This window comes from Propithecus coquereli, unplaced genomic scaffold (genome assembly GCF_000956105.1).
Source record: "Propithecus coquereli isolate 6110/MARCELLA unplaced genomic scaffold, Pcoq_1.0 Scaffold235, whole genome shotgun sequence".
Lineage (NCBI taxonomy): Eukaryota > Metazoa > Chordata > Mammalia > Primates > Indriidae > Propithecus > Propithecus coquereli.
The window spans coordinates 6,283,639-6,309,049 of record NW_012147897.1 but is presented as its reverse complement, the minus strand read 5'-3'; the positions used below and the strand labels follow the sequence as shown (position 1 = coordinate 6,309,049).

Genomic DNA, 25,411 nt, shown 5'->3' with positions numbered 1-25,411 from the left:
AGAGCACCCAGACCAATAAAACCAAAACTTCCCGCGATGGGCCAGTACGTAGGTAGTTCCCAACCCCCGACCGCCACCCCGCCGGCTGATTTCGATGCGCAGCCAGGGTTCAGATGCACTAGCTGGGTGGCAGCACAGAAGGTACCCAGAGCAGGAAAGAGGCGTTGTCAGCACCGGAAACCCTCACGTGGTGTGACCTGGGGGCTGAGGCCGCTCATCCACCCAGCAGCCCACCCTGCCTCAGGAGACCCTGTGTCTCTGGCCACAGCTCAGCGCGGGGTTGTGCAGCGCCTTCCACATGAGCAGCATCTCGTAGGGCGCGAAGCGGTGCACAAGCAGCAGGTCGCGGTACATGCAGGGGTCGAAGGAGGGCTGCTGGGCGCCGGGCAGCTGCACGCCGAAGGGCCGGATGCCCTCGTGGCCGCTGGGCGCCAGGCCGGCGCGCTCCAGACACATGCCCATGTAGGCGTCGTCTATGGGGAAGAGCGGCGTGTGCTGGGCGGCCGTGCGCAGGGCGCGGGCCGTGGCGCTGGACAGGAGGAAGCCGCCCCCGCTGCAGTACACCGGGTAGACCTGTCCCGGGAAGAGCTGCGGCGGCACGAAGTACTTGCTCCAGCTGTCGCGGATGGGCACGGAGCCATGCATGAGCTGCCCGGTGAAGAGATGGCGGTCGGGCGGCTGCGCCTGCAGGAAGCTGAGCACGTTGGCGGTGTGCACGAAGACGTCGTCGTCGCCGCTAAGCAGGAAGCGCGCGTGGGGGCAGCGCGCCGCCAGCCAGTCGAGCAGGAGCACGTGCTTGAGCGTGAGGTTGAGGAAGGTGTCGACGAAGGCCCACTGCAGCACGTCGCCGTGCTCGCGCGCCTCCAGCGCCACCAGCGCCGCCAGCCGCTCGGCGCGCGCCGCGTCCTCAGGCGCCAGGGTGCCCAGCAGGAAGAGGCGGCGCACGGGCCGCCCGCCGTAGCTGCGCTCCTGCCCCCACGTGCGCCGGATGAGCTCGCGCCGCTCGTAGTGCGCGGGCGACGACTTCACGGCCAGGAGCAGGAAGACGCCGGGGCCGCCCGTGCATTTGGCCGGCGCGTCCCAGAGCAGCGGGAAGTGGCGGCAGTGGCGGTAGCGCAGGAAGTCTTGGATCCGCGCGGGCAGCTGCTCGAAGTCGGCCGTGGTGTTCGCAGAGGTGTTGGCCGCGCACTGCGGTCCCGGGTTGAGCACCACGGGCTGCGTGGTGGCCGCGGGCGCATCGGTAGGGCCGTCCCGCCTCTCCGCCTGCTGCTGGGATCTCGGGGCTTGGAGGAGCCACTGCTGCAGTGCCAAGAAACTCATGCCCGCCAGAAGGCAGGCCAGAGTCTTGAGGTTTATGGACCTGCGGCTGGGAAAAGCCATCTGTGGGGGAAACCGAGGTAGAGGTGAGCCACGAGTCATCTTTGACATCAGCGGGACGCTACCCTTCCCTCGTCACGTCTCTCCCAGAACCCAGCCCCAGCCCCTTCTCAGCTCTGCGGTTAAGAGGTAAAAAGGAACCACAATTCAAGATTACACTGAAGCATGTCAGGCCTCCCACAGTGCGGAGTGTTAACTCTGATCTTCAGATCTGTGCATCTCGTTTCCTCCAGACACCACTCCCCACCCCCCATGTCATCTAGGCCCGGCAGACTCATCATGGCCGAAGTCCAAATCACGGTCTTCCGGTGAACCCATATTTTGCTTTTTCCACCCCAGTAAATGCTACCGAAGTTCACCCTGTTGCCCCACCCAGAAGTCCTGATTCTCTCTCCCGTCCTCTCCGCGGCTTATATCCACCCTCCACATCCTGTTTGTTCCCTCCTCTCCATCTCTGCCAAGCCTGCATCCTCTCTCATCTATTCCCCTGTTGCCACCACAGTCTAGGACGCATGTGGTGACAGCTGGACTGAGACCCATGTCAACATTCTAACATTCTGGCTTCACCCCTTACAACTGCACTGTCTGAACAAGGCAATTCAGATGTCTGGGTCTGAGTGTTCTCATGTTAGTAAATTCCTAGTCTGCAGGGGTGTTCTGAGCATTAAATGAGCATGAATTGGCCAGTGAATGAATGACACCAATATTATGTACGACCTTCCCTGCCGCCTCTAGCTCCACCTCCTCATTCTACCCGAGGGTATTGTTTGCCGTTCTTCAAACATGGAAGGTCGGGCCCTCTCCTGTATGAAGCCTGCCCAGGTGCACCTCAAGCCTGGCTTTCACAAAGACCTCCCAGGACAAATTCCAGATCATAACCACCTTTCCCATATTTAACTGTGCCCTGCTAAATTCAGTCACATCAGGTTCTGCATCTCAAACCACTCCCTTCTTAAAATAGACTCCACATTCTCTTGGCTTTCCTCCTTCCTCTTAGACTATACAGCTCTAAGTTCCCTTTGCTCGATTCCCCCTCTCTGATAACCCTTAATAGTGGAAAGTCTGTGGCGCACGGTGGCTCATGCCTGTAATCCTAGCACTGTGGGAGGCTGAGGCAGAAGATCGGTTGAGCTCAGGAGTTCCAGACTGGACTGAGCAAGAAACCCCGTCTCTACTAAAAATAGAAAAAAATCAACCGGGCGTGGTGGTGTGTGGCTGTAGTCCCAGCACTTGGGAGGCTGAGGCAGGAGGATCCCTTGAGCCCAGAAGTTTGAGGTTGTGGTGAGCTAGGCTGATACCATGGCACTCTAGCCTGGGCAACAGAGCAAGATTCTATCTCAAAAAAAAAAAAAAAAAAAGTGGAAAGTCTCCAGGGTTCTGTCTCAGACACTCATTTCACCATTGTCCAAAATGGTCTCCTTCACCATTAGGGCATTCAAGCTCCAGAACCACATGTCCAACCAGCCACCTGTTACTTAATAGCTCATTGTGGCTGTCCACAGCCACCTGGGATGAACCTGAAATCTCTTCTTCCTCAGATCTGCCCCAGAGTGCCACTGTCCACAAGGAAATGCCCCAAGGTAGGAGGAGGTCTGGTAGTCAGAGGCTGTGGCTTGGCTCATGGCCTCAAGCCATCCTCCCACCTGCGCCTCCCACAGTGCTAGGATTACAGCTGTGGCCAGGCATGGTGGCTCATAGAAAAAATAAATTTTTTCTTCAATGAATGAAAGAATAAAAAAAGAATGAAAATAATTAGGCCGGGCGCGGTGGCTCACGCCTGTAATCCTAGCACTCTGGGAGGCCGAGGCGGGTGGATTGTTTGAGGTCAGGAGTTTGAGACCAGCCTGAGCAAGAGCGAGACCCCGTCTCTACTAAAAATAGAAAGAAATTATTTGGACAACTAAAAATCTATATAGAAAAAATTAGCCGGGCATGGTGGCACATGTCTATAGTCCCAGCTACCCGGGAGGCTGAGGCAGTAGGATTGCTTGAGCCCAGGAGTTTGAGGTTGCTGTGAGCTAGGCTGACGCCATGGCACTCTACTCCGGGCAACAGAGTGAGACTCTGTCTCAAAAAAAAAAAAAAAAAAAAAAAAAAGAATGAAAATAGAATTTGGAGTCTGAATAATGGGGCCTTAGTCCCAGCTCCTTTCATGATTTAGTTAACTGCCTAGGTTTTAGTTTCCTCATCTGAAAAATTGAGAAAGTTATAACACCACTTCTCAATGAGATAAGAAAATAATTTCGTTAATGCTAAAGTGCCATATAAATCTAATTAAAAAAATTAAAAAGCATTCCTCCTTCCAAATCCTTTCTAGAAAGAAAAATAATCTGTTTTAATGGAACAATAAATCTTGCTTCAAAGAAACTTGCATTTACTTTTATACAACTGAACCTGGATCACAGCCAACTTTTGATATAAAAATAAGAAAAAGGTATCGGGCCGGGCCCTGTTGCTGAGGGCGGCACTAGCTTGCTCACCTGTTCTTGGATGTGGCACTGCGTAGTCCGGGGGCTTTCACTGGCTGTGAAACCTTGGGCATTCTCTCTGGTTCTTTTTGCTGGATGCCCCCGTTTCTCAAAGCACTCTTCCAGGCGCCCTGGAGCCCCTGCACCTTAAGTTTTCCCAGCCTCTGCTGGTCCTGATCCCTTGTGTCTCAGGTCTCAGCTCAAGTGCCACCTCTTCTAGGTCAGCCCCTGGTAAGTCCAGGTCAACAGAACCTGTCTCCTTGCTGAAGCCAAGGCTGCAGACTAGCAAAGTTGGTAAAAGAGGACAGATCTGCCACTTATTCAACCCTTTTGAATCTTAGGTTCCTTGTTTGTGGGACTTTGGGCAACTTATTTATCTCAGTGTCTCAGGATGATAAGAGTTAATTCGTGTAAGGCACTTAGAACTGTGCCTGGCATGTTGTAAGTACCGTAGTAACATTAGCAATTAGCTAACACAGGATGTCATCTTTTTATGGATTAAGTCTGGCCTTCTCACACAGTATAGTATAAAGTTCCTTTGTGATCCTCTAATTGCTGATCTTTCTCACTGTTTACTGTTCCACACATATTAACATACCCGTTTATTGCTTGTCTTTCCAATGCTATTTACTCTGCCTAGAGTCCGCCCCCCCGCCCAGCTTCTTTACTACTTTTCCCAGAAACTACTTTGGTTATTCCTTTCTCTGGTTCAATGCCAAGAGAGGAATGGCTGGAACACAGATTCCTGGGTCACCCACCAGCCCCCTACCACCTCACAGTATTCCTGGGGGAATATATGCACAGCAGATATGGCAGGCAAGGAAACCTTTTATTACTTGTTAGCGCTTTGGCCCCAACCCCCATGGTGAAGCCCTAACCCCTGGGGTCACACTGGACCTGTGTAGTAAGGGCAACTCGTGTCCTGGTTCCTTTTCCCCGGGCTCCCTCTGCTTCTTGCTTGGCACTCCAATGAGAGGAAGAAAATGCATCTCCTTCCCAATAGGAAGAAGCCCAGCCCCCATCTTACCTCAAGTGTCTGAGAGAGAAGAGACAGCAGCCATCCCCAGACTAGGACCAACCTCTAACCTTTTTGTTTCACACACTGAGGTTCCACGCCCAGGACTGTGGCTTAGTTCAGTATTCTTGAATCTGACCAATCCATGACATCACTCCTCCTCCTTAGGGGTAGGGTGAAGAGGAGGAGGGCAGGTACAAGCTTCCTTAGCCAACAGTGACTGACTGCTTACACTTTAGATTCAGCTCAAATGTCCTTAATGCATGTATCAAAGGAATCTTCTTGGAGGAGGATGTCCTCAATGTAATGTCGTACCCGTGCTCCTGGAGAAGGTGGATGTCCTTAAGACCTTGTCTGCAAAGATTATGTGTGATATGTGATGACAGACCTCATGTGGAGGTCCCCTGTGAGTAGCCTGGAAAGGTGCATTGTGTCCCCTCGGAGGCGGAGGCCAACTGCAGCCGAGGGGCTGTTGGAATAGGCACTGAACAGAACAGTTTAGCCAAATCTATGAGAGCAAAATATTTACCAGTCATTGACTGAATAAAATCAGTATAATTTTTAATATTAGGTATTAGGTATGAGGCCCTAGTGGATGGGAGACCACAGTGTTGGGGTTCTAGTAATCTGTCATAGGGTACCCTTTATATATTTTTTTTTCCAGATTTGAGAGCAGGCAAAATTGGGCTGTTAAATCAAAAAGCAGTAGGAATAATCACTCCCCTTTAACTTAGGTTTAATAAGTTTTAATCTTGAAGGCCCTGCTTTAACTTATATTGGGATATATTAACTATTTTAACTAGGGGTTCATGGAGTCCCATTTTATCAAGCCAATTTGTAAGTAATGAAGGGTTACTTTAATTTTAATTTATTATTTGTCAGATCATCTGTGCCCAATATAGAATATTTTACAGCAATGGGTATATGACTATGGGAAATTTAGGCAAGGCTATAGTTAAAGTGAGGCATACTCATTTAAAAAATTTTGTGTTTGGTTACTTTCTCAAGATTATAGGGGCAGAGTTTTTAAATTAGTGGGATCCCCAGGTACAATTATAATTTGAATCACAGTATTGATTAAGTTTTGTCAATTAGTACCTTTTAACAAATGTTAAGTTAGAACCTATAGCCAAGCACAGTTGCTCACCCACTGCTGGGGCACTTTGGGAAGCTGAGGTGGGGAGGATTGTTAGGATTAAGACCAGCCTGGGCAACATAGTGAGACCCGTCTCTAAAAAAAAAAGAAATTAGCCAGGTGTGGTGGCACACACCTGTAGTCCTAGCTACTTAGGAGGCTGAGACAGGAGGATTGCTTGAGCCCAGGAGTTTGAAGTTATAGCAATGAGCTATGATCACACCACTGCACTCCAGCCTGGGTGACTGGGTGGCAGAGTGAGACCCTGTCTCAAGAAAAAAAAAAAACAAACAGTTAGAACCTATATTGTAGAGGCACTAAAGCCAATGAAGTGCTGTTTTTAATCTTTTTGTTATAGAATTCTTTAGTATATAACATATAAATTAGTATATGAATTTTGAATTTCCAGTTGAATCAAATTATTAAAAATGATATACATAATTTATATATTTATATATAATTTAATTATATGTATTAAAATAGTACATATAATTTATTTAATTATCTTTTATTTTGCCTTGTGTCTAGGAGTTTTTCATAAATCAGTAAATGATCTAGGGCTAGCATTATGTTTGCTAGACTTGGCATTTGCTCGGTCCTTAAAGTTTTTTTTTTTTTTTTTTGAGACAGTGTCTCACTGTGTTGCCCGGGCTAGAGTGCCGTGGCGTCAGCCTAGCTCACAGCAACCTCAGACTCCTGGGCTTAAGCAATCCTTCTGCCTCAGCCTCCCGAGTAGCTGGGACTACAGGCATGTGCCACCATGCCCGGCTAATTTTTTCTATATATTTTTAGTTGTCCGATTAATTTCTTTCTAATTTTTAGTAGAGACGGGGGTCTCGCTCTTGCTCAGGCTGGTCTTGAACTCCTGAGCTCAAACAATCGGCCCGCCTCGGCCTCCCAGAGTGCTAGGATTACAGGCGTGAGCTACCGCGCCCAGCCAGTCCTTAAAGTTTTAAGTTCCTCTTTTTTTTCCCTTGAACTTGAAGACATCTAAAGTGAGTCTTTTTTTTTGGTTTTAGGCTAGTCTCTAATTGACAAGAGGAAAAGAGGGAAGAGGAAAGGGGCCCCGTGCCTCTAGGCAGTAGCCTCTCTCTCTGGAATGGCCCCCACTGCAAGATAATCAGTCTCATTTTCTGTTTTTGTTTTTCTTTTAAGTAAAACAGTTAGAATGGTTTGCATTTCTAGGTAGCTAAACACACACACACACACACACACACACACACACACACACACACACACACACACACATATACACACGCCGTCCAGAAAGTATTCAGCCATTGTTCATATAATAAGAATGGTGATGTGGCTAGATACTTTCCGACTTTCCAGACAGCCCTGTATGTATCTTTTTTCCCCTTTCTCTCTGAATCTTTACTTGACAAGCTCCTGGTGGTATCAAGTAGCCTCCTGTTGTTTTGACCCTACAAACTGTTACTGGGGGAAAAAATTTGGGGGCGACCTCTGTGCATGCCAGCTTTGCAGGCAGCCACTTTCCTTTCCAGGGTATCCTAATGGACATCTGAGGGGTAGGGGTGGAGGTAGGGGTGAGGAGTGAGGAGCAATGGCAACAAGGAATGCAGCAACGAAGGAGGCACTTGCCCCAGCAGCACGTACTCTTGTGTGGCGCCATGTGCACTCAGGTGAAGTTACCCTGCCATGGGTTAGGGCTAGGCACCTTGATCCTTTCCCCTGGCTACACTCACAGACACGGCGAGCCCAGCGTTGTGTGACTGTTACTAAGGGGGAATTGCTGCTCCCTAGGAGCCTGATAACAACGCATCTCTATACCCAGTGAGATGGAGGCAGAGGTCCACAGTCCTGGCTGGCTCACTCTGGCTGGACATCATTTATAGCCAACACAGTATTGGCCACTATTGAGAGCCCAGGTCACCAGAACGGTATACCTGGCTCAAGTGGCCCACTGCCTAGGGTCCTCACAATCCCAGGAAGGGCAGCTCAGAGATCATCTACAGCCACAATAATTTCAGGTGAATCCCTAAGGCAACACTTAAAACAGCTGTAAGTGGTGGCACAGAGCAGTGTGAACCAACGCCAGCAAGCACTAGTGCCATCCCAGACTGAGTTGGCTGTCTGACACAGAAAGTTAGTAAGCCATTCACAGCGGACAGACGTGGAGATTGTGTCCAAGCCACAACCTCATTCCTGCCAGCTACGCTCATTGTTTCCAATGAAACTCTTTGAGTTTCTCTATCAATGTAGCTGGTGGCTGCTGGAGAAGATAGCAATGAGATAAGATGATAGAGAAACTCAAGTTTCCTTCAAAACAGCCTCCTCATAGTTGGGTGACTTAGTGGATTTTCTGTGAGAATGTTCACCCCTCAGGCTCCTTGTCCTTCTTAATAATTTAGAGGGGCCTTGGGAAGGGTCTGGATGAGAGAAGAGGGGTAAGGATGAGGGGGGAAGAGAATGGTGGGAGGAAGAGGGAAAGAAGGGAGGGGTGGAGTGTAGGTTTTAGCTGGGGATGGTGAGATATGTCTGGAGGATGAGGGAAGCCCAAAGACTCACTGGCATATGTCGTCTGGGAAATTTGGGAATGAACTGAAGCAGGGAGAAAGTTAAAAGTGGGTAAGATTATTGGAGTAAAATGAACAGACTTTCAGCCAGACAGCTATGACCTCTCTAGTTAGTGAGATATATGTAGTGGGTGTGTGAGCACCGTGGCTTTGGAAAGGTGTGTTCTGTTCCGAGATGGAATTAGGGCAATCCTAACTCCTTTACAATGGGTGGGTGTTTCAATCTAGTGTAAAAAGTCTCAGTCCAGTGCCTGTTCTACTACACCCTAGTGGGAAACACTGGGGTGGGATAAGGCAGAAGCATCTGTCCCCACCTCCAAGACAAAAAGGTTCTGTAGGCACAGGCCAGCACTTGACTACCAGGGAGGAAGAAGAGGAAGGTTAGATGGTCCCTTGTTCCAGGTTGTCCTGCTTAGTGAGGGAGGGATCGGGAAAAGGAGCTGACTTTTCTCATTTGTCCAGTTTTGAGGTACCCCTGGTAAGCCCAGGCCAGGCACTCTTACAGGAAGGATATTGTTCAGAAACTATTATAATTAGATTTCCATTTCACCATGGTGCTAATCCTTAAGATAATCCTACATTTTACAGATGCAGAATCCAAAATTTAGTTAAGTGACCTGGCCATAACCACACAGCTTTTCAGTGGAGGACCAGGATCCCAAGCCAGGTTTTCAGACACCCAAAGAGGAGACAACATATCTAACGGTGAGTAACCTGTCAGGATTAATGCCAGTGGATTCCACCTTGGAGGCCGCTGCCTCAGTATGGTGTCATGTCAGGGTTACTTCCCCTGGCCCCTCATGCACATAGCTAGCTCTGCTGACAGCCACAGCTGTACCCAGCCCAGCTACTGGCATCCACAGACCCTGACCAAGTACACCTCAGGCCCTTACCCAGGCTTCCTTTTCAAATAACTGATGATTCTCTTTGGTTTGAGGTGACTTTGTTTTTCAGAATGCCTCTACCTAATCCTTAAATGGTTTGGTTTCTAGGACTCAGTCTGAAACCCTCTTTTCTTCCATGATCTCATTCACTCCCATTTCAATTAATATGTCCATGATTCTTAAATTTGTATCTTCAGCCCAGATCTCCAGACCCACATTGTCCTTAAGATGTCTCACACAGACAACAAACTCAACAAATCTCAAACTTAGTCTATAACTCACTCCAAATCTTCTTCCCATATAACTCTGATACATTTGAATTTCTATCTCCATTGCCACTACCCACCATCATCTCTCACTCAGATTACACTGTCCCTCTATCTGGTATCCCTGTATTTACAATGGCTTCCTTCAGTCCATTCTCCACCATTTCCAGAGCTTTCCCAATTCAAATTCTTAGGATGGCTTTCAAAGCCCTGTGTGACTTAATTCCTGCCTCTCTCCAGACACCTCTTGCTCTCCCTGCTTTTAACAGCATTTTCCCCTTCTTAATACCTCTCCTCCTTCAGTTCTTGACATGGATGTTCATCTTCAATGTCTTCCTTACTCCAGCTCCCTGGTGTAAACTCCTAGAGCTCTCTGTGCCCTTCCTCATGACACTCATCCCAAATGTAACTGGCACAATTATTTGTTAGACACTAGATTGTAAGTGCCATGAGGGCAGGTCTGTTTTTTCTCCTGGCAACTAAAACAGACACAGCATGCCAGTTTGTTGACTGGATGACACAGTGCCATATGGTCCCCACATAGTAAGGCTCAAGAAATGAATCTCTTTTTTCTGTTTTTTCCACATTTTGGGATTAAGCCCTATTTTGGGAATAGGCCACCCTACCAAGTGAGACAAGTCCTGCTTTCTCTCTCACCTAGGCAAACCCATTCTAGGTAGATTGCATTTCAGTCCAGGGCTGAAGAAAGAAAAAAAGCTCAAAATGTTACCACCTCAGACCAGGCTAGAGATGACCCCAGAGTAAATTTACAAAATTGGCTAAATCAAATGATGGATGCCTGATGTAAGGGTATGTGTGTGGCAGGGTGGCTTTAGAAAAGTGTGTACTGTTCAGGGTGGAATTAAAGCAATCCTGACTTCTTTTTAGTCATCTCCTTCACAAAGCACACCCCAAATTGCTTCACATATTTCCTTTTTGTGTTCTGCCAGGCAAAGGTTCCCGGTTTAGCCCTTGCCAGCATCCATCTGTTGATCCAGGCAAGGCTGCCCCTCCCTGACACACAAAGGAGGGACTAGTTGAAGAATCAACCATATGGTCAGCAATTACTGAAACTACCCATTCCAGCAGGCTTGGCTAAGAAAACTAATATTTGAAAAGCTGTGGTTTGATAAACTAGGGGAGTTGTGGGGAAATTCTAATTTGTTTTACAAATAGCACTTTGGCCATTGTCAAAGATAGAAACCATAGACACACATGGCTTATGCAGTACCGTTTTTTCTGTTCCCGATCTGTCCCTCTTCATTTTGTGAAGCTGGAAGGTTCATGTGTTTATTCCAGAGCTTCTTAAGTTGACGATACTGTGTATTTATAGATCATAAATGTTTAATTGAAAAGTTATTAGCTTTTAACCTTGTAACTTACTCAGGCTTCAAGTAGAAAGGTACTGCAGTATAGCACCAGGAGTCTAATGACAAAGTCATCCCAGGATAATTACTGCATATCCTTCCCATGAACAGGATCACTGCCTATGGTGCCCCCTTAAGCAAACTGGAAGAAGGTACGTCCTCTGAGATGCAACTCTACCAAGGTATGTATCCTGGCAAGCTGAGCACAGGCTAGATTTCAGCCCCTACTCATCCTCCTCCCTCAACTGGGTCCCTCTGCGTATTATACAAACTGTACAACTATACATGGTGGTCTTGCCTTTATATATGGATTTTTAAAATATAAATCAGGGGTAAAACATTACCAGAAGTCTTATTCAAAACAATATCATTTAATTCTTTCACCTATGAGAGATAATGAATGCCAAAATATAGCCTAGATTATAGCAGATTAGATAAAAATACATTATCCTCCTAATTTTTAGAAAAATGATGCAGCATTGGCAAACCAAATGGAAAAAGTGAATATGCAGATCTGAGATTACCTGAAAATGGTTAGTTCCTTGTAAAGATTCATTTAATCTGTATATTTATTAAATAATTACTACTATAACACACATCTGCAACAAATATGAAACTAGGGAACATTATACTAGCTTGAACAGTTTATCTGTTGGTCACATTGATAAATAACTCAAATATTAAAAGTATAGAAATACTTTATAACAAACAATGCCCAATCAGTACATTCAACAAAAATAGATAATAGTCTCTATTTCTTAAAATAGACTCACTTGTTCATTGGTATGAATAATTTAGCTCTAAAAAGAAGAGCCAAAAAGAAGTCAGGACTAATTACGGAAAGGACTTCGTAGCCAACCATGTAGGTCCTTGACAACTACCATTGGTATTATGACATGAGAAAAGAATGGTCGAAAGATCTCAGCTTTCTGAAGGTTAATTCGAAAAGAATGGTCAAAAGATCTCGGCTTTCTGGAGGTCAATTCAAAAGCTAAATGCAACTAGCATTTTTGGATTTTACAGTAGAGAATGGAATTCCTTTTATATTGAAAACGAAATCATGGACTTTGCTTATAGTAATTTTTCTCAGAGATTCAGGCACTTTGTAGGAGGCTGTTGCCAATACAGTAAAACTTGTATGAAAAAATAATTTTATAGTGTAAATATTAAACACAAATCCTCTGATTACATTCAATAAAGTAAGAGGTATCTTACATATATAAAACATTTTCATTCTGACAAATACACATTAGCATCATCTTGCTGGAAGTTCAGTTGGGCAGTACCACTATACTTCCATTATGGGACTCCTCCGAGGATGGTCTAGAGCAGGGGAAGCAAAGTCCTGAGCCAGAGAGTAAGCATTTTAGGCTTTTCAGGCAACATATGGTTTCTGTCACATATTCTTCTTCTCTTTCTGTTTGTTTAAAAAATGCTTTTCAAACGTAAAAACAATTCTTACCTTTCAGGCCATGCAACTGCAGACTGGATTTGGCCCATGGGCTATAGTTTGCCAACCCCTGGTCTAGAGTCCTTTGATACAACACATTTTTATCATTTTCTCTTAGGCACAGATGATCTCAGAATGAATATTTATAGGGAACCATATTTATATGTTTAAAGATTTATTTAGTAAATATGTTTTGTTGCAATCTTAGAGTTAATTCTGCAAACTGAGTTTGAAAGTGTTGATCAGCAGATCTGACCAGAAAAAATTTTTTTTTAGAGACAGGGTCTCACTCTGTTGCCCAGGCTGAAGTGATGCTATCATAGCTCACTGCAGCCTCAAACTCATAGGCTCAAGTGATCCTCCTGTCTCAGACTCCCAAGTATCTAGGACTGCAGGCATACGCCTTTATACCTGGCTAATTTTTTTACTTTTTGTAGAGGTGGGGTTGGGGGGGGTCTTGCTATGTTGTCCAAGCTGGTCTTGAATTCCTGGCCTTGAGGGATTCTCCCACCATGGCCGCCCAACGTGCTGAGATTATAGGCATGAGCCACCACACCTGGCCCACCAATGACTAAATTTAGTTCAAGTATCAACACTGTGCTCTTTAAAGCAACGAGGCAGGTCTTGTTAATTAGAGTTGAAAAGGAACTGTGAGCAGAGCATAGTGTGATGTGTGGTTGGTGGTAAAATACTGACAAATGTGTAACTAAACAAAGTGGGGGAATTTTAGGCCACTTGCAGGCTTGTAATTTCTTGATTTCAGTTTTAGGGTATTCTAGTAAGAAATATTCTTGTGATCAATATTTTCTACACTAGCTGCCAATCAAAACAGGTAGTAATTTGAAGATGTAGTGATAGATTAAGACCTTGTGAAACAACATTTAGAAATTTAAAGTGCATTAAAATGGGTGGTCAGTACTGCTTAACTTTTACTCCAAATGGCTGAATGTGTATCAACAACAGCAGAAATTCTGTAGCTAACAATACTACTTAAATTCTTTAGTGATCTCTCTTCTTAGCAGCACTGATTGCCTATCAGAGAAAGGACTATGCCTTGGTAAAGGCTGGTATCCCTTACAGTTTTCACTTTTCTTTCAACAATGTCAAGGTTTCATACCCAAGGCAAAAGTTTATAGTCCAAAGTCAGAGGCTTATCTTCAGTTTGAATTTCAGGTGAAGCGGTATCCATATCTGGGTATATGAAGCTGACTGGGATGGCAATTTTGGAGAAATGGTTAAAAGTCCAGTGGCATGTTCACAAGGACCTCAGCAACACCAGCAACTCTCCCTATGTAGCAATTATGTAGTTAGACATTGAAAAAAAAAAGGGTGGTGTTTCCTTTTCTTAAAGGAAGTGTAACAGTTTAAAAAAAGCACTGAAATTTTCCAGTCGGATGGATCATGATGACGTGATTCCTTTTTTTTTTTTTCATTTTACAGGCCCTTCCATAAAGATGTTTAACTACTTTTTTTTTTTTTTTTTTTTGAGATAGAGTCTCACTGTGTTGCCCGGGCTAGAGTGCAGTGGCGTCAGCCTAGCTCACAGCAACCTCAAACTCCTGGGCTCAAGCGATCCTCGTGCCTCAGCCTCTCGAGCAGCTGGGACTACAGGCATGCGCCACCATGCCCGGCTAATGTTTTCTATATATTTTTAGTTGTCTGATTAATTTCTTTCTATTTTTAGTAGAGACGGGGTCTCGCTCTTGCTCAGGCTGGTTTCGAACTCCTGAGCTCAAACAATCCACCCACCTCGGCCTCCCAGAGTGCTAGGATTACAGGCGTGAGCCACCGGGCCCGGCCAAAGATGTTTAACTACTTTTAAGCAAATTTTAGTTATTTTCAAATGGTTACAGCATAGTAAATAAACTATAATTTTAGACACTGAAAGACAAGACAAAGTGATCAAACTATTATATTATAGCATTGATATGATGCAAAATGTAAGACAGAGGTAGATCTGCAAATAGCCACACAGTTGTAAATTCCAATTATAACTGGTTCTCTTTGAAACATCAGTTTTACATAAATGCTTACCAAGTAGCACATCATAAACCACAGGTTCAAAAGAATTTCATGTCATGTAAACATGGAGTTGCTAGGTAAACTGTCAAATTTAGCAACAAATTGTTTTCAAGAGCAAAGTAATATGGAACTCATAGGACTCATAAGAAAACCTTAAACTAAATTATTAGACACTTTTAGGGGCACTGGCTAAATTCAGAATTGGCTGGCATTATAATAGAACTTAATTTTTATAGGCATTTAAAGATTTTCATATATTGTATACCTGAGTTTTTGGTCTCTTAATTTTATTTGACTTATACAACTCTTTTCCTTATTATAAGAAAAACCCTCTTAGGGTAAGGAAAGCCCAAATTAACTGTCCTGGAATTCTGCATTATGGGTAGACCATAATATTTGATTTAATTCTGTCAAACCAAATACCACCATTTGGGTTCTCATTTGTAGATTATTAAAAAACAAATGTTTCCCCTGTTAATCATCAATGTATATAATATCACAAGGATAAAAAAGATCATGTCAGGTGGTGGGGATGTTTCACAAAAGCCCCAAGGTGGTGAGGGGGTTGGTACAGTGACCAGATTAACAACCAGCTTTCACCTAGTTTTCCTTTAGAAAGAAAACAAAGTCAAATTGCTATCAATTTTCCAGAGTAAGAATAGGGACACAAGAGGGATATTCAAATGTGTAAGCAAATTGCTTCTTTCACATCCTCACAAAGTAATATTTTCTAAAATATAATTTGCTATAGGGCTCACAGATGAGCACCTTTCATATCAGGTGATATGCAAACAAACCATTATTTGCACAGCAGGAAACAGGCTTTTTGTACACTCTAGTTAACATGAAGTTTTCCAAGAAAAAGGGAATGTGGATATGAATCCAACCCTGTAATGTCCACCCAGAATCCTAGAAGGAAAAAATAAAGCTGTTGACATAAGATTTAGCAATATCCTATAGGTCACCAATAATTTCCATACAGTGTGGCACAGATAAAAGTCTTGAATGTGTTACTTAGTTGCTAAAAAGAAAGCCATGCCTGAGGCACAGCTGACTTGGAAAATTAAAGAGCCTGGTTTTCCTCTCTGCTTTCTATTTCAACACATCTAAAATGTTTTATGCTGAGCTTTCATGCTGTCTGTTCTCACAACAGAAACAAGGGTCTTTGAAGAATTGGCCTCAGTCTTACAGGTCACCCTGGGGTACAAATGACTCTCCAATGAGGTACTGGACAACTTTATTCAACAGGTGACCACTGGTGGTGGTAGCTGAATGCTTATTCAGCAAATTGCTCTAAACGGCCGCAGTATCAGGGTATGCTCTCTGTACCTTTAATCTGACTTCAACACTGTAGAACCTGTCTTACAATAATTAGCAGCATTGTCATGAATGATGTGCCTTTGTTCCTATACTGTATATAGATTCTTTATGCAGAAGTGTATCTGATTGAACAGTACAAAAAGATAATAGTATGAAACAAACGAATTAATTAAAAAATGTACAATGGCTGATAGCCTGGGTAGCTGCAGGTGAAATGTAGCCAGAAGTCAGACTCTTGGGGAAAAAGAAAGAATAGTCTTATAGGCTGTGCACTGGAACTGTTTTATGCCCTCCTAAGGCAGAACCAGAGTTCTCTTAGATTAATGTTTTAGCAAGTGTTTTTCTTGGTGGGGGAATCATAGAAGTAGGTGAAAGGATCAGCCTAATGGCATATTGGCATGCTAAGGGAAAGAAAACAGTACTTTGACTAAAACTAAAGCCAGCAGGTGCAAAAAACAACATATTTTTTGGTTTTAAATTTGTACCAAGGCTACTTATTGAATACTGGAAAAATGACAGAAATGTTTACCACCTTGGCATAAGGAAAAAATGATTTTCCTTTTGAAGCTGTAGCTCAGGATGATCTAATCTTGGGTAATGTAGCCATATAGTAAAAACAATCTGGATTTTATAATAACTTATAAAGCAAAAAAATGTTATAAAAATGCTAAATAGTACAGCACTACAAATATGGTAATAAATGAGCAAAGGAGTCAAATAAGGTTTTTATGTCAGGCAGGTGTTATGTTTGTGAAAAGTGATTTAATCTGTTATGTATTCAAATGCAAATTAGAATTAGCTGCCTTAAGATGAGATTTTACTGCCATTTCTTAGCACCCTAATTTTTGTGGTTCTGCAAGTTACAAGTTAGTTACAGCTATTCTCAACCCTTATATCTATTTCCTTCAAAAAAAAAAATGAAGGAGCAGGTATTAATAAGCTTTATGCAAATAGGATCCTGATCCTCTTAGCTGTAGTTAATCTGACACACTACCCTGGGCATAACCGTGACCTCCATGAGAACTGGAAAATACTGCATTAAAAAATCAAGAGTATAATGACATTCCCTGATAACTTCAAATAAGTTATGCTAGAAGGTTGGAATACGGGTAGTCTAGACCACCAATCATGTTTGTCTAGCTATAAAAAAAAGTGACCACTTAAAGATCTACAAAGATCAAAGGAAACAGAGCAACCACCTTTAGCTGGCTGAAGGTTCAGCATTCTGTAGATGTCCTCATGGAGCTTCAGAAAGGTTACAAAATGACCTTGTAAGTTACAGATCACTCTGACTGGCTGTGGCCATACACAGATATCCCATATCCCAGAGATCACCATAAATCCTGGGATATGACAAGTATAGGACCCAGTGGCAGGTCTGAGCTTGCTGGACACTCCGACTAGCATTGGGACAGACAGTGAAGAACTACACAGAATCTCACAGCTAGCTCTGTTTTTACCTTGGAAAACCATCCATGAGGTTAATATGAAAACAATATAAATCAAAGCTGACACAGCTGAGTGCTGGCTCATAGCTGACCATCTGGATATAGGGTTTTGCCAGTCCCTAGCTGACCATTTTTATTATTTAATCAAATATTAAGAAAGGTATAATTCACATGCAACCGTTGTCATAAAAGAGGAAAAGGTTAATTTCCTACAACCAGCACAAACTGTTAACCTGTTAAGAAAAGCCCAATTTTTTCAGCATTTGAGTATATATATGTACATCATATCTGTTTCTTTATAAACATCTTAGGGTGAGAGGAGGAAGAGGAGGAGGAGGACAAATGAAATAAAGCCATGAGCTAAATACCCAACAGGCCCCATTCCTCATTCTCTATGTGGCTGGCAGCAATAGTCAGAATGTCCTTCCTCTGCTGTGATGGTCATGATATATTTAAATGTGTAGATCTTTAAGGATTTCCTTGTTTATACTGCCAGGCCTATGGCAGGTGTTTTTTTGTTTTCTTGGTGGAATAATTCATCAGTGCTTCCTGAGAGGCTCAAACAGGATCACTGGCCAGATTCCGAAGAGAAACTGTTTGGAAATAAGTTAGGACAAAATGAAAGAAGGTAAAAGTATTCCATGTTATGTTATCCCTGAAAGAGAATGAGAAAGAATCCATGGAGCTGTGACTATAGTGCTTGGTAGGTTTGCTAGTGATTGCCCTGGTATTAGTAGCCTGAGCACAGCAGGCTAGACTTGTACCAGATCTCAGAAAGTATTTTTATTTAATTTCTTTAAATGTATTAAACTTCTACTTTGTCAAGGATGAAGGTGGGCATATAAATCATTTTTGTTCCTTAAAACAACTCTGAAATGTATCTACATTAACAACTACATTTTATTGTTGATGAAACCAAGGCTTAAAGAGGAGAGACTTGTCCAAGAGCATGCAGGAGTAAATGGAAGACTTTAGATGCAATGTCTCTTGTTCCAGAATCTGTGTTCACTCCATTATTTCTCCATATCCACCTTTCTTCTTCTGTCACCTCTATCTTATCCTCCTGACACCCCCGCCCCCCCCACCCCCAGCACACAGACACACACAGGACCTAGGAAGTGGACTTACCTTCACTTTTGGCCTGTATTTCAGATAAAGTGTTCTTGTATATAAACTGAAAGAAAAGGGGGAGGGGAGAAGCTCTTCAGAATAGTTTTTAATTCATGCAAACTGGCTTAGTGACAAATTTAACCATAGTGCCTCTGTATATACAAAGAAAAAACAACATAAGTATATCCTATATTCATTCATCAACCATTTTTTTGAGCATCTACTCGGTGCAAAACACTTGGCAAGATGCTAAGTGAATGATCACCTCACAGGCTGTGACCTCAAGATGTTTGTAGTTTAGTAGATATAATTCATATCACAATTAGCTTTTCCATTTTTGAAGATATACGGTAGTAAGGATTAGAGTTAGAATATTTTAGAAATGGCTATATCAGCTCTATAAGGATTAAATATAGCTGGTATGAGATAACCAGCAAGAAAACAGTTTCCCTCATAGTATCCTTTACAGTCAGTCACCTCTGGAGATGAAATCAAATTCTAAAATCAGTGCATATAGCAAAATATAGTTGAACTTATCCTGGAAAAACTTATTAAACTGTCCACATCATATAGCATACATACTTTCATGTATAGTACACTATTTAAATGTATTTGAATAGTAATATACAACATATCATGCATACATATGCAAAACAAATTTTATAGTACAGGTTGAGCATCCCTAATCTGAAAATCTGAATTCCAAAATGCTCCAAAATCTGAAACTTTTTCAGTGTTGACATGATGCCACAAATGGAAAATTCCACATCTGACCTTATGTAACGGGTTGCAGTTAAAATACTTATTGAAGGACTAGAGCAGTGTGCATTCATGACAGAATAAGATGATGTCAGTTTATAAAATCAGGGACACTTCTTTGATTTATAAACTTTGTTAATGAGGCAGATGACCCTGAAAGAAACATTTTAAAAAGCCGTCCAGCAAGAACGTGTCCTTATCCCTAGGTACTTAATTCCTGGTCCCTCAACTGCTTCTGATGTTATCAGTGTATAATAACCTTTTAATCAAAACACAGCATTGTAGGTGGATACTGAAAGCCTGCCATTGTTTGTTTTTGCTGCTGTTTAACAGGTGATACAGGTATTCTGGTGGTGCTACTGTGCTGCTTAAATATCCTTTACACATTATTTTTTCACTGTATTAATGGTATGTCATGTTTTTTACTGCTAAATACTTATGTGTGAATAAGTATAAGAAAATGATTGCTTATTGGTAGCATATAAATTCAGAATCAGGGATGATGGTGATGTCAAACAATCACAGATTGTCCACATGGGTGGCAAGATAGTGACACCTTTGCTTTCTGATGGTTCAAGGTACACAGACTTTGTTTCATGCACAAAATTATTAAAGATATTGTATAAAATTACCTCCAGGCTATGTGGATAAGGTGTATATAAAACATAAATGAACTTCGTGTTTAGATTTGGGTCCCATCCCCAAGATATCACATTATGTATGTGCAAATATTCCAGAATCCGAAAAAAAAATCTGAAATCTGAAACACTTCTGGTCCCAAGCGTTTCGGATAAGGGATACTCAACCTGTATTTTAAACAAGAGAAAGAAAAGGTGAAAAAGCATGAGAGGTAAATTTGTATAATTTAATGTGGCTATAATGTCACTTTACTGTACCCAAAATGAACTGTAAGAGGAGCATCAAATATGATTTTAGTAAGAATAGTCTATTGTTTTAAAATACAATCTTGCTTTAACAGTTTTTCAGATGTTAATCTCTAAAATAAAGTTGTGATCTTTTTCTTTCTCTCAGGAAAGAGTCGTGAGCTGAGGCAGAGATGCCCAGGATTCAATCCTTGCTCTTACTTCTACCACTCCCAACTGTTTAAGTACCTACAATGTGGGGAGAGGCTGGACCAAGACACATTTCATTCTTAAATTATACTGAGTAGATGGGTATTATTATTCCTGTTTTGCATATAAGAAATGGTCTCAGTAAGGTCAAACATTTCATTCAAGGTACCAAAGCTAGTAAATAACAGAAGCAGGATTTGAATTCAAGTTCTGTTTAACTGTTAGCCAATATATTGTACTCCACTTAACTAGCCAGTAACCCTGGGCAAGTCACTTCTCTCTGGGTCCTAGTTTCCTTCAGCATCAAATGAAGAAGTTATGTTAGATAATTTCTAAGGTCTCACGGGAATCTGTCCCTGGGCTCAAATTCAGGTGATAACACTAATTGGCCATGAGATCATGTGTGAGGTACTAGACTTCCCTGAGCTTGTTCAAGCAAAAATAATACTTGCCTCATAGGACTGTCATGAAGACTATGAGCTTAAAATTCAAACTTTTTATTATGGGAAATTTCAAACATAAACAGAAGTATCCATCACATAAAGTTGTTAAAAATATTGTTTTATCTTTTTATATTTGCAGCATCTATAGTGATATTTCCTTTTACATTTTCTGATGCTGCTTATTTATGCTTTTCCTCTTTTCTTTTAGTTTAGTCATACCAGATGTACCAGTTATTAAGTTACTGTATCTCGGCTCCAAATCTACCCTTTTTAAATAACAGCTTTTATTTTGAGGTATAATTGATATACAAAAAATTGCACATACTTAATGTATATGATTTGATGCATTTGGGCTTATGCATATGATCATGAAACCATCACCACAGTCAAGATAATAAACATATCCATCACTTCCAAGTTTCCTAGTGCACTCCTCTTATTTTTGTGGTACACTTGAGATCTACCAACAACATTTTTAAGTGCATAGTACAGTAATGTCATCTGTAAGCACTAGGTTGTACAGCAGATCTCTAAAACTTACTCATCTTGCATAACTGAAATTTTATATTAATTGAATAATTCATTTCCCCCGTTTAGATAATTCAGGTTGCATGAAAGGTTGATCTCCAGATAGAAGAGATGCAAATGTTATTATGGGAGATATTTTTAAAATTTCACTTGAGTAAATTTTCACATTTGTTCAAAGGAAAATTTTCTTTCCCTTTCTACAAATATTTCAGCTTTCTCAATTCCTGAGAAGAATTTGAGGTTAAACATAGCCTGATCCACCAGTAAGGGGAGAGAGAATGGTATGGAGATATTAGTTGGACAGGGTGATCAGTGAGAGCTCTGAGTCTGATTTTACTATAAATGGCTGGATTCCCACAGACTTTTTAATAGGGGAAGAGAAAGGAGGGAGGAGAGAAGTAGCAACCAATTTATTTTAGGGGAAGGAGACTGATTAAGCTTGGTACTTCAGGCACTCGAGCTTTCACAGTTTCCTATGCAGGGAATCTGCCTGCTGTTTTTTTTTCCTTCTAAATTTGTTCTTTAAACAGAGATATGCTGATCAACAAGAAACTGGAAATGTTTATGTCCTACCTGCACTAAAAAAGGAGATGAATGATCTACTTAGAATACAATATAGATCATGTGTCAGAGGCCAATTAGTAACTGCCTTACTTTAAAGATGAGAAAACTGAGTTTCAGAGTTGTTGAGGGACTTGCTTAAGGTTACTTGGTGGTAGACACAAAGCTGCAACAGAAGTTCCTGATTCTGTCTCTAACATTTTATATTTATACTGTCCCATTTGAAGAGAAAACAAAACAAACACACAAAGAAAACAAAAAAACCCACAAAAAACTGCAATACTCGGCTAAAAAAGACACTATTTCCTACCTGAAAAGGATGTGAAGGTAGGAACCAAGGCCAGTTAAAATATGCCACCATGCATGAAATTGTGTGGTAATACCTATGATAGGCGGCACCTTCTTTCGAAAGTTCCTGTGTGGAGAAGGGGAAAAAAATCAGCATGTTAAAATTTTAAAATGTTTAGCAACTTATGCTGACAGTCTTAGAGCATTTTGAAATATTTAATATCATTCTCAAATATGGAAATTATTTAATTTCCTTGAGTCTCCTTAGTCTGACATATTGTTTTCCAAAGTGTGTTTTAAGGAATAATATTCCTGGTAGAAGTTCCATGAAGAAATGACTCTAGTCAAATAAATGTGGGAAACATTATATAATTTATTGCCCTTTTGGAGATTTTTTATGCACATTAACACATTAAAGGCTCTGAAAAGTCCAACCTTAAAGAGTTATCTTTAGTTTTTCAGGTAACCTACTAATCCATGGAACCCCCTTTTCAGGTAATATTTATGAACACTTATTGGAACAAGTGTTTCCTAGAATGCACTTTGTGAAACACTAGTCTAGTTAGGTATCCACTCAAGAAACTGGATACATGCTTTTCCTATGTCCTACGGTCATCATCTTAGTACAGCAACATACATTCTATAAAGTCCTTTTCTATCTATTATTTCACTTCATAGTCAGGGATTCTTTGAGGAGGTGATTATTAGCTTTGCTTTACAGATTAGGAACCTAAAATTCAAAGAGATTATTTGAGTTGCCCAAGTCACTCAACTAGTGGCGCAGCTGGGTCTCAAATTCTGGATCTTTTGATTAAATGTATACCATAATAACATTTATTAGAGGAGAAAAACCAATGTGAAACACCAAATTATTTTTCTAGACAACCCCACATATTTTTGAGACAATTACTTCCTCTGAGAGCCTACTTTTATTTATGGTAGGGCTTTCCAAAGCCTTTAATCTGTTAATATGCATTAAAAATCTCCAAGAGGACAATAAACTATACAATGTTTCCCATATTTATTTGACTACAGAGTCATTTCTTCATGGACATTCTACTAGGAATACTATTCCTCAAAATACACTTTGGAAAACAATATGGCAGGGTATGTAAAAGCTCCAATGGGGAGTTCTGCTGGGTATTCCTTGAGTCATAATCACTCACCTAGGTCTTAGTTTTATAAGCAAGGTGTATTACTTGTTTACAATTAAAGTCTACATTAACTTATTTAACTTTTTACTATGGAGAATTTCAAGTATGTGTAAAAGTAGACAAAATAATAATGTATTCATTACCCAACTTCAACAATTATTAATTTATGGTCAATCTGTGTCACCTAAACCCTCATCCACTTCTCCCTCTCATGTTATTTTGTTATTTTGAAGAAATCCCAGATATTATATCATTTTAATCTCTAAATATTTTAGTATGTATTTCTAAAAGATGAGAACCTCCTTAAAACATAACCGCGATACCATTTTAACACCTAGAAATATCAACAATCCCTTAATATCATTAAATATTTAATTACTGATCAACAGTCCAAATTTCTCTTAATTTTTTTTTTTTTTTACTGTTGGTTTGTTTGAATCAGGATTCAAAAAGGCCAACATATTATATTTGGTTGATATATCTCTTAAGGTTCTTTATCTGTATGTTCTTGCTCCCTCTTTTTTTCTCCTCTGCCATTTATTAGCTGAAGGGACCAGATCACTTATCCTGTTGATTTCCTACAGTCTGAATTTTGCTGATTGTCTCCCTGTGGTTTTGTTCAATATATTCCTCTGTCCTCAGTTTTGTTTATGCAAAATTGTTAGGTCACAGAATTTTGAGCTGGAAGGACCCACAAGTTTAATCTATTTAACATGCTCATTTTATGGATATTGAGGCCCAGAAAGATAGTGTCTTAGTAACAGACTAGAATCCAGAGACCTAGTCTAAGATTCAAACTCCTGTAAATACATTATTGCTAGTAAAAGGAACACTTATCTTTTTAAGAAAATAACATTAGGCATATGAAAAAGTGCAAATTTATATACATGTATTTTATGTGCTTATTACAAATCATTCTTATTTATTCAATGAAGCAGATTAGGCAGGTTTCAAAGATGTAGTCAACATTTGAATAACTGGAGTGCTTCCAAAAATATTTCTCAAGGGATGAAAATATATCTTACCTCAGTGAATCACAAAAGATGTTATCTATATTCCATAAGAAAAATCCTAATAAAAATATACCCAAGGATGTATAACCCAGTCCTCTAAGCCATGGATAAACCCTGCGGGGGAAAAAAAGGAAAAGCAAAATAAAATTTTCTCATGATCAGAGATTAAAGTCATGCCTTTCTTTCTCCTCTCTTTTCTCCTCTCCTCTCTCTTTCTTTTTTTAGGAATGGGGTCTCACTTTGTTGCCTGGGCTGCTGGAGTACAGTGGCTGCTCACAGTGTGATCATAGCACATTACAGCCTGGAATTTCTGGTGCTCAAGTGATCCTCCCAAGTAGCTGGGACTATAGGGTGCGTACTACCATGCCCAGCTAAAAGTCATCACTTTCATGAGAAGGAACGGTTTTTGTTACTATTAAAAGCAAACCTAGGCAGGGGCTGGGGAAGGGGCGGCAGTGCCATGCCCAGCCGCGAAGGTAGCAAGAAAAAGCCCCTAAAACAGCCCAAGAAGCAGGCTGAGGAGATGGACGAGGAAGATAAAGCGTTCAAGCAGAAACAAAAAGAGGAGCAGAAGAAACTTGAGGAACTAGAAGCGAAGGCCATGGGGAAGGGCCTCCTGGCCACAGGTGGAATTAAGAAATCCGGCAAAACGTAAGCTGTTCCTTGTGCCTGAGGTGATGGTGACCCTTGATTCCTATTTAAACATCTATATTCCCTGCCATAACAACTTTTGATACCTATAGCTAAAATGAAATGTTGTTTTGGAGCTTATTGTATGTTTAAGAATAAACTTTTGTAAAAAAAATAATAATAATAAAAGCAAACCTATCTATTAAACTCTCTAATACATTTGCCTACTATATTTAGCCACTTAAAGGTACTGGGAGAGAATGGGCCACCAAGACTGTATATCAGGAAGGTAATCTGAAAGTGCCCAATAACTTTTTCAGTCCCATAGAAGAGGCGGGGGATGATAAGTTAGAATTAACACGATTGAGTCACATGCTCCATGTTAGCCACTGTAGTTAAAACACACACACACACACACACTCATTCATTCATTAAATCACTTAATAATATATACTGAGTGCTTACTATGTGCCAGGCATTGTTCTAAGCATTTGGGAAGGTAGCAGTGAATAATATAAAGTCCTTGTTCTCAAAAAACTTACAGTATAGTTGGGGGAGGTAAA

At 41.4% G+C, this 25,411-nt stretch overlaps 2 protein-coding genes across 4 annotated transcripts in view; both read right to left on the bottom strand.

Annotated features, from left to right (window-relative positions):
• Positions 1-240: 240 nt before the first annotated feature.
• B3GNT6 (UDP-GlcNAc:betaGal beta-1,3-N-acetylglucosaminyltransferase 6) lies at positions 241-4,949 on the bottom strand. The gene is made up of 2 exons (XM_012645626.1): positions 4,873-4,949; positions 241-1,380 (listed from the first exon to the last, which is right to left on the bottom strand). The coding sequence occupies exon 2, from the start codon at positions 1,378-1,380 to the stop codon at positions 241-243; it is 1,140 nt and encodes a 379-aa protein (XP_012501080.1). The 5' UTR covers positions 4,873-4,949.
• A 12,345-nt stretch (positions 4,950-17,294) lies between these two features.
• Positions 17,295-25,411, bottom strand: part of ACER3 (alkaline ceramidase 3) — a 119,376-nt gene continuing 111,259 nt past the window's right edge. For 2 of the 3 annotated variants that reach the window (XM_012645591.1, XM_012645590.1), the window contains exons 7-10: positions 24,231-24,332; positions 22,074-22,178; positions 18,418-18,463; positions 17,572-17,882 (exon numbers count right to left, since the gene is read on the bottom strand). In XM_012645591.1, the coding sequence (XP_012501045.1) occupies positions 17,829-17,882; positions 18,418-18,463; positions 22,074-22,178; positions 24,231-24,332 (307 nt within the window). In that variant the 3' untranslated portion in view covers positions 17,572-17,828. Of the gene's footprint in view, positions 17,883-18,417; positions 18,464-22,073; positions 22,179-24,230; positions 24,333-25,411 lie in introns of all 3 variants that reach the window. The other variant, XM_012645589.1, reaches the window with a different exon arrangement.

Excerpts from the sequence above, each read along its gene's own strand:
- B3GNT6 (XM_012645626.1), bottom strand. The coding sequence starts at position 1,380 with ATGGCTTTTCCCAGCCGCAGGTCCATAAACCTCAAGACTCTGGCCTGC.